The following is a 13,674-nucleotide window of genomic DNA, read 5'->3' as shown; positions in this document are numbered from 1 at the left end:
TAGTCAACGAGAGGGGGTGCAGAGGCGCAGTGGGTTTGGCCGGGTCCTCCTCTCTGGCGGGTCTGGGATTCAAGTCCCTCTTAGGGTGCCTTGTGATGGACTGGCGTCCCATCCTGGGTGTGTCCCCTCCTCCTACAACCTTACGCTCTGTGTTGCCGGGCTAGGCTCCGGCTCGCTGCAACCGCGTCTGGGACAAGCGGCTTCAGCCAACGTGTGTGTCTGTGTGTGTAATCAATGATCGATGCGACCACAAAAATGAGTATATACCAGGTGTACCACTTCAGGAAAAGGCTCTCTCTAATTTCTGTTTTGCTTGGCTGAGACTGCGTAAGTACTGCTTCACTGTCTTGGATTCACTGCATGTCAACCACACTGGACAATGGATTTTATTAATCCTCCTGCAACCAGCATTTCCTTTTTAAATTGAAAATTTCATCATTTCCAAAGACATTTGACATCTTATCTGGGCATGAAGATATGAGGCTAGATGAATAAGGGATATGAATGGATGACTAGATGTGAACATTCTGCTGAAAATATATTATACTTTTACATAAAAGGTGACTCTTATAACAAATGATTGTTGCCTTTCTCCTTCCAGCAGTGAAATCAAAACTGTGCACACTAACCTCACTTTGTCAGACACGCTGAGACCCATTTTGGCGCAGCAAGTCTGACTTCATCCACAGGTCACTGCCTAGAACCACATATTGACATGGATCTAGCTGTTTATATAAACAGAGACCCTGCAAAAAAGTGCAAAAATTTCTAATCACTGAAATTTCTCAAATGACCATGTTCTTCAGACTGAGTAGTTCACATCCATGTTCAGGTTTAAAAAGGTATAACAATCTGCTGTACAGTGTTAGGGAATTTTGTAATATTTGCCAGTTCTGTTTTTAATTGTGTTCTGTGTTGGGACAGCATTATGTACGTACTGCATGGTCTCTTTATGTAGTTTGGAGACTGATCACAGTATATTTTGGAAAAGATATTGTTGCTGGATGCAGTAAAGCGGTAGAGTTTGTGCATTTTTCAAACAGAGAGAAGTAAGCCACAAAAGCATCTACTTCCACTGCAGACCTTTGTTTTAAAAGCTGGGTTCTGAGATCATAATCTAAAGATGAGCAAATATAGACACACAGAAACTGAATGCAAAGCACTTGCATGGTATGCAATATTTTGTAATACCAACAGAAATTAAAAAAGAAGGAATTATTTCAGTATTCTGCATCCTTTGCATAAGTCATACTCTTATCTGTTAAACCTGAATGATAAGTATTTGAAAAGTTAAAAGACTTGCCACCTATTTTTATGACTATTATAATAAATATAACTAAGGTTATACATAATATTGGGCATACCATAATAATAACTGAAGGCCCCATCATTTCATGTGAATGACTTTGCTTCTGCACCTTAACATGCTCACCTGAGTAAACTAAAGCCTCAGTGCAGTTAGAATAATGATGTTGCTATGGTAACCACATCGCAAGTAGAATACAGAAACCAGAGGTTGAGAATAAATCGGGAGACTGCACAAATGTACTGTTCTCGAAAATAAAATAGTTAACGGAATTCATTGAATAGTATACCATCTGAAAAGAAGTGAAAAAAAAGAAACAAATGTACATTGTTGCATTTTAATGTTTTTATTAAAAAACTCATTGTTATGCAGACTTGTTATAACATTATTACTATCATTTTTGTTTGTCATGGGATGCATGAACACAGTATATCATTAATAGGAAGACTATTGCTAGAAGGGAATGCTAGATTAACTCTTCTTTAAAAAGCAAACATTGAAATAATCTTGAATCATGATCAAACATTCAAAAATATAAAATTGCACAGGGGTTCAAAAGATGCTTCACAGTTTTTGTCTTTGCCCTCATGCTTGGGTACGCACAGACAGGTATCAGTAGCGACAATGCTGGATGCTGTTCTCAGAGGCATGAGAAAATAGTTCAGGACGGCCTATGCAATAACCCCTATTGCTATGCCTTTACTAATTCTGGAGAAATGGGATACCCTCTGGATATCTACTTCCAACCCTTAACCATAAAATGTGGACATTCACATTGCCCTTGATGTTAATTAAGGCAACCAATCATTATGTCCAGCAATAGCTAGAGAGTGTGTGGGTGCCAGTGTAAACTGTGCTCATCATAACATACTGATGAGAACAAAGTAGATTACTAAAATTCCTTCTGGGTGGTTGCCTGCTTCTAATTTTTGCTTACCCTGTAGTTACTGTACACCCCCAGCATTGTCCCACTGCTACCCAGAACATATACTGTATATGTGTGTATATATGTGTATATATATATATATATATATACACACACACACACACTTATGCATGTGTATGCCTGTATATAGGTATATTACACTTGTATGTATTTACAACAGATAATTAGGCCTAAAACAGAATAAGAAAAAACGTTTCTCTCAGGGTTTCAGTTTTAGAACAAATATATCCAAAACATGGATACACATTTCCTACACCCTGTAAAATCACAACACATATGAGAAAAACAGAAGCATTTTTGTAACAGTTTACACAAATAAATTTGTCTCACGTCCCATATACTTTCCCCCATTGTCTTTAAAAAATATTTTAAAATGTAGAAAAGGTTAAACAATTTTCCGGTGTATCATTCAACATCTCCATACATTCCTCAAGCATCCTGTTTTGTAACATTACCTTTTCCTTTCTATATATGCATTTTTACACATGTGCTTATTTTCAGTCTCTCCACGCTTACTCACCATAGACAGTTAACTGATTAACAGAGGAGTGAAAATTTGACAGGACAACTGATTCTTTTTTCCAAAATAACACAAGACAGTGGAATGAACAGGGTTAGTATTTGAACATTAAAGACAAACACCATCCACGGTACATCAGCGCTGCTTTTCGCCTCACATTTTGAAAGCCCTGCTGCTTCAGTCTGTCTCTGTCAGAGGCGCTGCGGCCTTCCAGTGGAACAGCATGATTCATACATGAAAGGGGGCAGGGAGGCTTACCGTGCACTGGTATCCCCGCAACTGCAGAAAATATAGTGCTGGATGACGAAAATCCCATGGAACAGTTACAAGCGTGACCAAATTACTCAATCTGTGCAACAAAGGTGGCTCCCTTGGGTCAGGAAAATAAACTATTTCCATAGAGCTATACAATATACATGTAAGGCATGCCCTGCTCAAACACTGAAATGACGTATGTAGACAGAGAAGGAATATCTGAACATCCAACAACAGCTGTAGTGTGGAACGTATACTTTAGAGATGCTGAAACTGGTCTTACTTCCATACTTAAATGAGGAAAGGACCATTTCAAAGCAGTTGATAATGTCTGGGAAATTATTGTGCCCTAAGCACCCAAAGATGGAATCAAACTATGAAACTCTAGGTAGAAGAAGTCCAAGCAATTGCATTTTTGCCAACACAAAATTACAGGTAAGGGTAACAGCCCCAGTGCACTTAGAGGCCTTAGCTCTGTAGCAGTTAATTGTACATCACAGCAGCCACAAAAACAATGGAAATGTAAAACAAAAAGGACCACGTTGAATCTGAAGAATAACATTACAGTACTGCACAAGCATTTTTTTAAGGGTAAATGTGAAACCTTTTTCTCCATGACATTATATGTGGATCGGACATTATACGTGCACTGTTTCTGTATGACATTACTGGATGCATATTTAAGTTGAACAAAAATAAAGTGGGTGAGTGTGAAAGACGTCATAAATACAGATTCCAAAATAACATGAAGATGACAAATTGACCAAACACTGATTAAAAATTCAGTAGCAAAGTGAAAACCGTTTTGACATTACACTTTGAAACATTTTTACTGTGCTTAAAAGAACAAGTCAATCTTTGCTTCACAGGTATTCTGGTATCCAAAAAGCTCCCTGACTTACAATGTAGTTGTGTTTGAAAAGTACTAAAAGATATTAGGACCAAGCTGATACATTATCCTATTATTCGGTATCAATGTAAATCTTGCTAGAAGCTAAGGCTGTAAAAACATACATATTACTTCTAAATATCCCATGCTTTGCAAACAACATTCTGATAATGCAACATATACCTTAACATACCTTAATATGATGGCCACTATCTCAACAGTAAATACTTAAAACATCTGCACAGGGTACACACATACAGAAATTGTATACAAGCAATTCAGAATTCTGGTGGTATGCTATTCATACATATGATTGTGCCAATACAATACATTGCATAAAATGATATTAGTTCTGAAAGCTGATACGTCATTTCTGCAGATTATACAATGGGGAAAGAGAGTTCATTGGCCTCTGAACATCAGTCTTGGGCCCATAGCTAAACTGGATGATCTGAACACCAGTTAAAAGAAAATTCCTTTGATTTAACTGGCCTTGATACATGGAAAGATGATCATCCAAACTGTGCTTTTAAAATGAACAAATTACTAAAAATCAGACAACATATTTTCTTTGGCTCATTTTAGATTACTTGGAATCAGGGAATTGAAAATACAATAATTTTGGTTTCTGGTTGGCTTCCTGTACATACTTCCATTTTTTCTTTTCAGCTGGATAACTGTGGCTAAGGATAGTTTTCTTATGAACGTCAGTCACAACACATTGAGGTCAGTCGCTTGTGGAAGTTGGAAATTTACAGCCTCATTTCTTGCAACCTGAGAGAGACACCGAAAAAGCTGTGGAACTGTTCCACGAGGGGATTTAAACATTATTGCTCTATCAGACCTGGCTCATCACTCAGATCAGATCTCATGTTGGACAGTGACCTGTCAAAATTACCCACTCTTGTGCTTTTGAATCTGACCAATCATTTGTAATCCCTGGGCAAGACAGTCACTTCTGTATCTGTCACTTGAAAATTTTAACAGGAACTATTAACACCCCATTTGTGATAAAGTGGGAAAGAAATAATGTTGCATGACATAAATATGTCATCGTTTTACTCAACCACCTTCATATGTACTAACAAGGGTATCATCTCATGATAATGTAGGTTAGTAAAGTAGAAAAGACGTAATCCTTTGCATACCTCTTATGGTTTAATTATACTGTTAATAGATTTTCTCCTGAGTACAGGGTGAAGAGTTATATGGGGCATAAAATCTGATTATGAACAAATCTGTGGGATGCTGCACAATAGTATTCAAGGCCTTTCCTTTTTTATATTTTACCACTGTCTTTGAACTGAATACAACAATGAATCCAATGACTGTTTATATCAGTGCACATCATTGCTCAGCACACCTCTAAAATCAGTCTGCGTCGACAACCATGACATCAAATGACACACTGCATGTCAGATGTTAACGGATGGTTTTGTCTTGTTTGTTTTGTTTATGTGACAAAAAACATAACGATAAAAGCAAATGACAGCCTTATATTAAATTTAAAAAAAAAAAAATGCGTGCACTTTTTAAATTTCCACATATTTTCTTGGCTGTTATGACTGCTGGACTACCCCACGGTCCACATAGAATTTAAGCGTGGTTCAGCAGAAGCTCAGAAAGCTGGGCACATTTCCAAGTTGGTTGGTGTTTTACTTGAGATTAAATAAAATAGTAGGGTGGCTAACTGAGAAGACCCATCATGAGACTCTCCAGGACTCAGCAGTGTAACCCTTCTCTCATTGGCACAGTGCAAAACCTCTCTGTTCCAGCGACTCTGGAAACAGGGTGCACTGTCGTCAGGGAACGTGGGCACCTTCTTAACGTCCTTCTCTGTTCTGTGAACACAGCATTACCTGGTACATATGCCACTCCTTCGGTGGTACATGGGGAAGGTTTCTTGTCTTGCTTCCAGAACTGCTCACTTCATTGAGTTGGAAGACACCAAGGTTTTAACAGGTTGGCAGGCATTAAAAGGGTGCCAAGAAGCATTATATATACAGATATGACAGCATACAAGTCCTGAAGTTTTGAAAGGCAACATTTTATAAAGTGAAACAAATAAACAAATAAATAAATAAATTAATTAAAAAAAATTCTTACATAGACGAGTAAATAACTGGTGCCTCAAAGACATTCCGTTTCATCGAAAACATATAATTTGGACAATCTGGTCAAACCTTGGTATCCATGCTTGTTATGTTTCTAAGAGAAACAAATGATATGGATTGGAAACGCGATTAATAAAAATCAGCAAGCTGTAAGGGCACTCCGCGCAGCTTCTTGTAGAGAAAACAGATGAGTAATTAGTAAAATCTGAAAAACACTGACATATCCCTTAAAAGACCCAAAGAGACAGCCTGGGTGATTGCGTTCATTATATCGCTCAAATGAATTAAAAGAACATGTGTATGGTCCAAAGCTGACACTCATGTCAAAAACACAGCTTCTCTGTCTTACTGATAAATTTGGAAAAGAATTAGTAATACCCTGTGATGAACTGGCGTCCGCTCTAGGGTGTACCACCCAAGCCTCGTACCCAGGAATTCCGAAATAAGCTCTGGAGCACTGTGACGCTGACCGGGACAAGCAGTTAGCTAAAGCGTTTGAGTTAGTGAGTACATGTAGTAGTAATTCAAATCTGCTTCTTTTCCTAGGAAGAGTTACCACCAGAGGTGGAATTTCAGTTGATGTAAAACATCAAGGGAAATAAAAATGGAAGCAGAGAGTCAAAGGAGTTTCATTATCTGTGTAAATCTTAAAACAGAACAACAGAACCTTGTGAATCTATAATAGCTGCCTTTCCTTCCTGTTTACTTTGCCTCTACTCTGATTTTCCTGCCAGAACCACTACCAGGCCAACTTGTGAAATTATGAACACATTTACTCCCTAAAAAAAAAAAAAAAAAAAAAAACAGCCTGTCAATTCAATGTCCAGGTTATCAGTGAAAATGGAAAATGCTGTTACAAAACATCTTTGTGCAGCTGAGTTCTTCACAGCTTCACTTTCTTGCTAATGAAACCTATAACTTGCTAAATTCAGAACGGTGCCAAAGAACAGAAAATAAAAGGAAGAGAATGCCAGCTCCGTGGAAGATAGAGTAAATATGGGGAATAAATATCTACCATTATCGTAAGCCTCATGTGGACTTTTCTCCCTTTCCGTTTCTTTCCCTTGGCTTTGTGGAGTGATTCATATTGTGATAGGTTCCCATTTTACTTTCCTCAACCTCCCATGCATCACTATGCCCTTATCTTGACATTGTGACAGCACTTCCTTAGGGGATAACACCTTTCAGAAAAGATCTGATGACCGATGGATTAAACATGCTGCAGATGGTTCATGGTTTAAAGTCAGAGAGATTGGAGTTTGGGGGATGGGGCTGTGGAGAGGTCACAGAAAATGCTTTTAGGTCATATGAATCTTCTCAGATGATTCCCTGGCCTTTTGTCATCACACCTCATCTGCCTGCTCCTTCCTCTTCTGTGCAAGTCTCTCTGACCTTTACTTTAATCTCCTTCTTTTCCTTTGCACCAGCCAACTTACATCACACTGCACTTGCCCTTGAGCTTGTCGGTCCTCTTCTGCTTGTTGGAGCGCTTCCCATCGATGTTGAGGCTCATATTCCTCTTCTTGTCCAAGTTGAGCAGCTCCTGGAACAGCTCCTTGACGTTGTAGTTGGTTTTTGCTGAGGTTTCCATGAACGCACACTTCCAGGTTGCAGCCTGTGCCTCTCCCTCCCTGGTCTCCACTTCCCGTTGGGTCTCATCACACTTGTTCCCCACCAGCATGATTGGGATGTTCTCCACACTACCCTTGATGGTCAACACCTGCTGGTAGATGGGCTTAAGCTCCTCCAGGGACTGTCGGCTGGTGATGGAGTACACCAGGATGAAGGCGTGACCCTTGGAAATGGAGAGGCGCTGCATGGCAGGGAACTGGTGGCTGCCTGTGGTATCAGTGATCTGTAGGGTGCAAACACTCTTATCGCAGCTGATCACCTGCCTGTATGTGTCCTCCACAGTGGGGATGTATGTGTCCCGGAAGGTCCCCTTCACGAAGCGTAGCACCAGGGAGCTCTTGCCCACCCCACCAGCCCCGAACACCACCACCCGGTAATCATTGCTCTGCTCTGGCATCTTGTTCCTATAGTTTCTATGTGTTCTTCCACCTAAGACATAAGAAAAACAGAATGAACTTAAAAAACATGCACACAATTAGAGATTTCTCAAAAATCTGATATGCGAATGAATTCTCTGGAACATGGAAAAGGATGAAGTCTAAAAACAGTCTAAGAATTTAAATGTAAAATGTCTTTGAAATATACTCAGCCCTCATATTACATCACACCTCATCCGCCTGCTCCTTCCCCTTCTGTGCAAACTTTGAAAAAACAGCTACAACAGCTTTTGAACATGTAAATCCCTTTTTATACAATGTGACTATTTTTCAGTACAACGGAATCTTTACTTCCACAATAGATATTTTATTTTGTACAATGGCTCAAATCTGATGGTTCTGTCAAATGTTTTGCAAAAGAGGTACAAAATTGGTGTCTGAAACCCAAAAGATTTTGTTGTATAAATCTGGCTATTTTCCTTCAAATACCCTTCCTTAAGGGGCGTGGTGGCACAGCGGGTTTGGCCGGGTCCTGCTCTCTGGTGGGTCTGGGGTTTGAGTCCTGCTTGGGGTGCCTTGCAATGGCCTGGTGTCCCGTCCTGGGTGTGTCCCCTCCCCCTCCAGCCTTATGCCCTGTGCTGCCGGGTGAGGCTCCGGCTCCCCACGACCCCGTGTGGGACAAGCGGTTCAGACACTTCCATAACAAAACTATGCTCTGGGTTGACATGAGGCAAAGAAGGATGCGTGAACACCGTTCTTTACAGACCTTTATTGGAATGCACAGCAAGAGGTATCGGCACGCACCAATGGAATGGCTTTTCTTAACCTTCTCACACTCCCCAACAGGCACTCACCCCCTTATAATCTCTGTCAGCCCCCACAGTGGTTGAACAACGATTTCACATTTTTCCCCACAGTTCCCAACTATTTACAATAAACATCTGTTCCCGCTTGAACATGACACGTCTCAGTAATGCGGGTCGTTACAATTTATTTCCCACTTCACACTATCATACGTCCTAATTCACTCTACTATCACACAGTCAATATCAACTAATTACAACAGTTACATTTACATTTATTCATTTGGCAGACACTTCTCTCCAAAGCGACGTACATCTCATAGAAAATATAATTTGTGCATTACATTAGGAGAAAGAGACATAGCTGCAGATGTGTGACTCAAGTACAGTTGGTTCGTTCCTTTACCATATGCACCGGCGTTCATCACTCAAGCAGCTGCATAAAACTTTACCAGAATATTAACAATTCCTAATCACCTTCCTAGTAGTATTTTTTTGGGGATACATATAAACATTTACATTACATTGCAGGAGAGGCTTTGTAAAGGATTGATCCGAGTATGATCATGATCATGAACATGTATACCTTACGGGCATGAACAATTATACCTTACATGAACTTAAGAGATCAAGGCTGAAGTGAGACGGGAAGAGATGAATTTTAAGACCCTTTTTAGAATGCGGACAAAGATTCAGCAGTTAATTATATTAAATATAAATCAGAGCATACTCAACAATATTATTATTAGTATTCCTTTAGCTGACACTTTTCTTAAAAGGGACGTACAGTATTTAGATATTTACAGTTTTTTGCACAATTGTACTTGGCAAATTTGGCAATCTTTACTGGAGCAATTCAAGGTATGTATCTTTGTAACCTGAGTCAAACAATAATATTACCGTTAAATAAACTATAAATATGCACTCTTAACTCATTTTATTTAAATAATAAAACATACATAACAGCTTTAACAACATAAACATTATGGTAAATAAATCTTTTATCTCGTGATCACATTAGGATTACTTAGCACGGAACATTTCTTAATACTGCTACACAGCACCTTTAGCAGCATAGTATCGCATGCCTTGTTGAGTGAAAGACATAGGCAGTGATCTTGTGAACTTTATTTCCTTATATCATAAACATCCATCAACGAAATCATCAAAATGTATCCGTTCAGGCTGTACCCCCATCCTACACCTTGCGCAACCAGGGTAGACAATATATGTCCGCAACACTATACTGGACAAGTAGTTATTGATATTTACTGAATCATGGATGAATATACATAAAATTATTTGTGAAAGGCATAAAATTAAAATTTTATTTATATATGTAAACATATAACCTGGACTGTTCGGATGTGGGGTTGAATCCACACCAGTCTGCATGGAGTTTGCAATGTTCTCCCTGTGTTTGTGTGCTATAACAACAAGTGATAAAAGTAAACTGTGGTGGGTCAAAATAGGACAAAACAGATCCTTGCTTACAAGTCAGCCCTGCTTACTGAGGAATGAAAGGTGCCTGCATGATGGGCTCTTATTATTAACCAACGCATAGGACCATAAACAGTGAAATAACTACAGTGAATGTATAAACTCATTCTGAAAGATTTTTTAAAAAGGGGGGGGGGGGGGGGGTACTTCCTGCATGTGATGCTAGTCCATCGCAGGGTAGTGCCCCTCCCTCAAACGCTCACAACCAAATGAAAGTCAGGAAACAAGTAGCCCAGGAATATAACACCTCCAGTTTAATACTTACTGACCCACTGCATACTCTAAGTGCAGCTTTGCACTGACCCCTCTGAAAGAGGATTGTCATCATATCCATCCATCCATCCATCCATCCATCCAACCATCCATTTTCTTGCTCGCTTGTCCTTCTAGGGCCACAGTGGCAACAGGGAGAGCAGAGAGGCCCAGCTACCCCTGTCCCTGGCAACTTCCTCCAACTTAGCTTGGGGGATCCCCAGCCGTTCCCAGGCCAACTGTGAGATATAATCCCTCCAGCGGGTCTTGGGCCGACCTCGGGACCTCGTCCCAGTTGGCCGTGCCTGGTATACCTCCAAAGGGAGGTGCCCAGGAGGCATCCTTATCAGATGCCCGAACCACTTCAACTGGCTCCTCTCAATGTGGAGGAGTAGTGGCTCTACTCTGAGTTCCTCCCGGATGTCCGAACTCCTCGCCTTGTCACGAAGAGTGAGTCCCAAAACCCTGTGGAGAAAACTTACTTCAGCCGCTTGTATCCGCGATCTTATTCTTTTGGTCATTACCCAGAGTTCATGACCATAGGTGAGGTTAGGGACATAGACTGGCCAGTAAATAGAGAGCTTTGCTTTATGGATTAGCTCCCCCTTCACCACTACAGTCCGGTACAGCGAACGCATTACTGCTGCCGCTGCTCCCAGTCTGCGGCCGATCTCACGCTCCCTTCTTCCCTCACTCGTGAACAACTCCAAGATACTTAAACTCCACCTGAGGCAAATTCTCTCCCCTTAGCTGGAGGGGGCAAGCCATCCTTTTCTGTGAGAGAACCAAGGACTCAGACTTGGATCCTCATCCCAGCTGCTTCACACTCGGCTGCAAACTGTTCCAGTGCGTGTTGGAGGCAACCATGTGACAGTGCCAAGAGGACAATATTATGCACAAAAAGCAGAGACATCACCTTCCATCTCTCGCACAAAATGCCCTCCTGACCTCAACTGCGCCTTGAAATCCTGTCTATGAAAACCATAAACAGAAGTGGAGACTTGCACAACCTTGGCGGAGTCCAACACCCACATCGAATGGGCTTGACTTAATGCCAAGTATGTGGACACAGCTCTCCGCAGCAGTGGCCCCGGCACCTCATACTCATTTTGCACCTCCCAGAGAATTTTTCGGGGAACACGGTCATAGGCCTTCTCCAAGTCCACAAAGCACATGTAGACTGGATTAACAAACTCCCATGCCCCCTCAATTATCTGTGAGAGGGTAAAAAGATGGTCCACTGTTCCACTGACAGGATGGAATCCACATTGTTCCACTTCAATTCGAGGTTCAACTATCAGCCGGAGCCTCCTATCCAGCACCCTAGCATAGACTTTCCCAGGGAGGCTGAGAAGTGTGATACCCCAGTAGTTGGCACACACTCTCCGGTCCCCTTTCTTAAAGATAGGGACCACCACCCCAGTTTGCCAATCCAAAGGCACTGTCCCCGAGGCCTATGCAACATTGCAGAAGCGTGTCAGCCATGACAGCCCCACAACATCTTGGGCCTTAAGCAGGTCCAGGTGAATCTCATCCACCCCTGCTGCTTTGCCACTGTGGAGCTTTCCAACTGCCTCAGTGACTTCCACCAGGGAAATGGACTCTGATAGCCTGGAAGCCTCTAGCCCTGACTCCTGTAAGGGAGGCACATCTCTTGGGTTTAAGAGCTCCTCAAAGTGCTCCTTCCACCTCCCGACAATGTCCTCATTATAGATCAGAGTTTCTCCACTGCTGCTGAGCACAGCTTGAGGGCTCCTCCAACCCCTCCTGAGCTGCCAGATGGTTCTCCAGAACCTCTTTGAGGCCGACCGATAGTCATTTTCCATAGCCTCTCCAAAATCCTCTCATACTCTGGATTTTGCTTCTGCAACCGTAGCCGCTACCGCCTTTTCTGCCTGCTGGAACCTGTCTGCTGAGTCAGGAGTCCCCAGAGCCAACCAGGCCCTAAAGGCCTCCTTCTTCAGCTTGATGGCTTCCCTCATCACTGGTGTCCACCAGTGGATTCTTGGGTTGCTGCTATGATGGCACCAACAAGCTTTTGGCCACAGCTGTGCCTGGCTGCTTCCACAATGGGAGTTTTGAACAGGGTCCATTCAGACTCCATGTCCCCTACCTCCTCCAGGACATAGGAGAACTCTCCCGGAGGTGTGAGTTAAAATCATTATGGACAGGGACCTCCGACAGTCATTCTCAGCACACCCTCACTAACGCTTGGGTCTACCGGGTCTATCCATCAGTTTTCTCCGCTATCTGATCCAACTCACCACCAGATGGTGATCGGTTGGCAGCTCAGCACCTCTCTTCACCCGAGTGTCCAGAACATGTGGCCTTAAGTCAGATGAAACGACTACAAAGTCGATCATTGACCTATGGCCTAAGGAGTGCTGATACCAAGTATACTTATGAGCATCCTTGTGCTCGAACATGGTGTTTGTTATGGACAAACAACGACTACCACAGAAGTCCAGTAACATTTCACCATTCGGGTTGAGATCGGGCAGCCATTCTTCCCAATCACCCCCTGCCAGATTTCCCAGTCATTGCCAACATGAGCGTTGAAGTCCCCCAGCAGGACTATGGAGTCTGTAGGTGGGGCCCCGTCCAGAACCCCACCCACCCTCTCCAAGAAGGTTGAATACTCTGAACTGCTGTTTGGTGCATAAGGACACACACAACAGTCAAAATTTTCCTCTCTGAGACCTTAAGTCACATTGCGGCGACCCTCTCATCCACTGGGATAAACTCCAACTATATGGCAGCCAGCCGGGGGCTTGTGAGTATCCCCACACCTGCCCGGTGCCTCTCACCCTGTGCAACTCCTCAGTAGGAGAGACATCACCCCCTATCAAGGAGTTTGGTTCCAGAGCCAACACTGTGAGTGGAGGTGAGCCTAACTATATCTAGTTGGTATCTCTCAACCTCACGCACCAGTTTCAGCTCGTTCCCCCCCAGTGAGGTTACATTTCACGTGCCAAGAGCCAGTTTCTGTCGTGAGGGGCCACAATGTCACGCGCCACCCTGCCCGCTACTGCTGCCTGAAAAGCATCGCACCTGACCCCCATGTTGGACCTTGTGGGTGG

At 42.3% G+C, this 13,674-nt stretch overlaps 1 protein-coding gene across 3 annotated transcripts in view; it reads right to left on the bottom strand.

Annotated features, from left to right (window-relative positions):
• Positions 1-1,724: 1,724 nt before the first annotated feature.
• The window catches only part of diras1a (DIRAS family, GTP-binding RAS-like 1a), a 31,172-nt gene continuing 19,222 nt past the window's right edge, over positions 1,725-13,674 (bottom strand). For all 3 annotated transcript variants that reach the window (XM_018745836.2, XM_018745837.2, XM_018745838.2), the window contains exon 2: positions 1,725-8,091. In XM_018745836.2, the coding sequence (XP_018601352.1) occupies positions 7,463-8,059 (597 nt within the window). In that variant the 5' untranslated portion in view covers positions 8,060-8,091 and the 3' untranslated portion in view covers positions 1,725-7,462. The remainder of the gene's footprint in view (positions 8,092-13,674) is intronic.

This window comes from Scleropages formosus, chromosome 9 (genome assembly GCF_900964775.1).
Source record: "Scleropages formosus chromosome 9, fSclFor1.1, whole genome shotgun sequence".
Taxonomy (NCBI): domain Eukaryota; kingdom Metazoa; phylum Chordata; class Actinopteri; order Osteoglossiformes; family Osteoglossidae; genus Scleropages; species Scleropages formosus.
The sequence above is the reverse complement of the archived record's forward strand: the minus strand, read 5'-3'. Positions and strand labels throughout refer to the sequence as shown.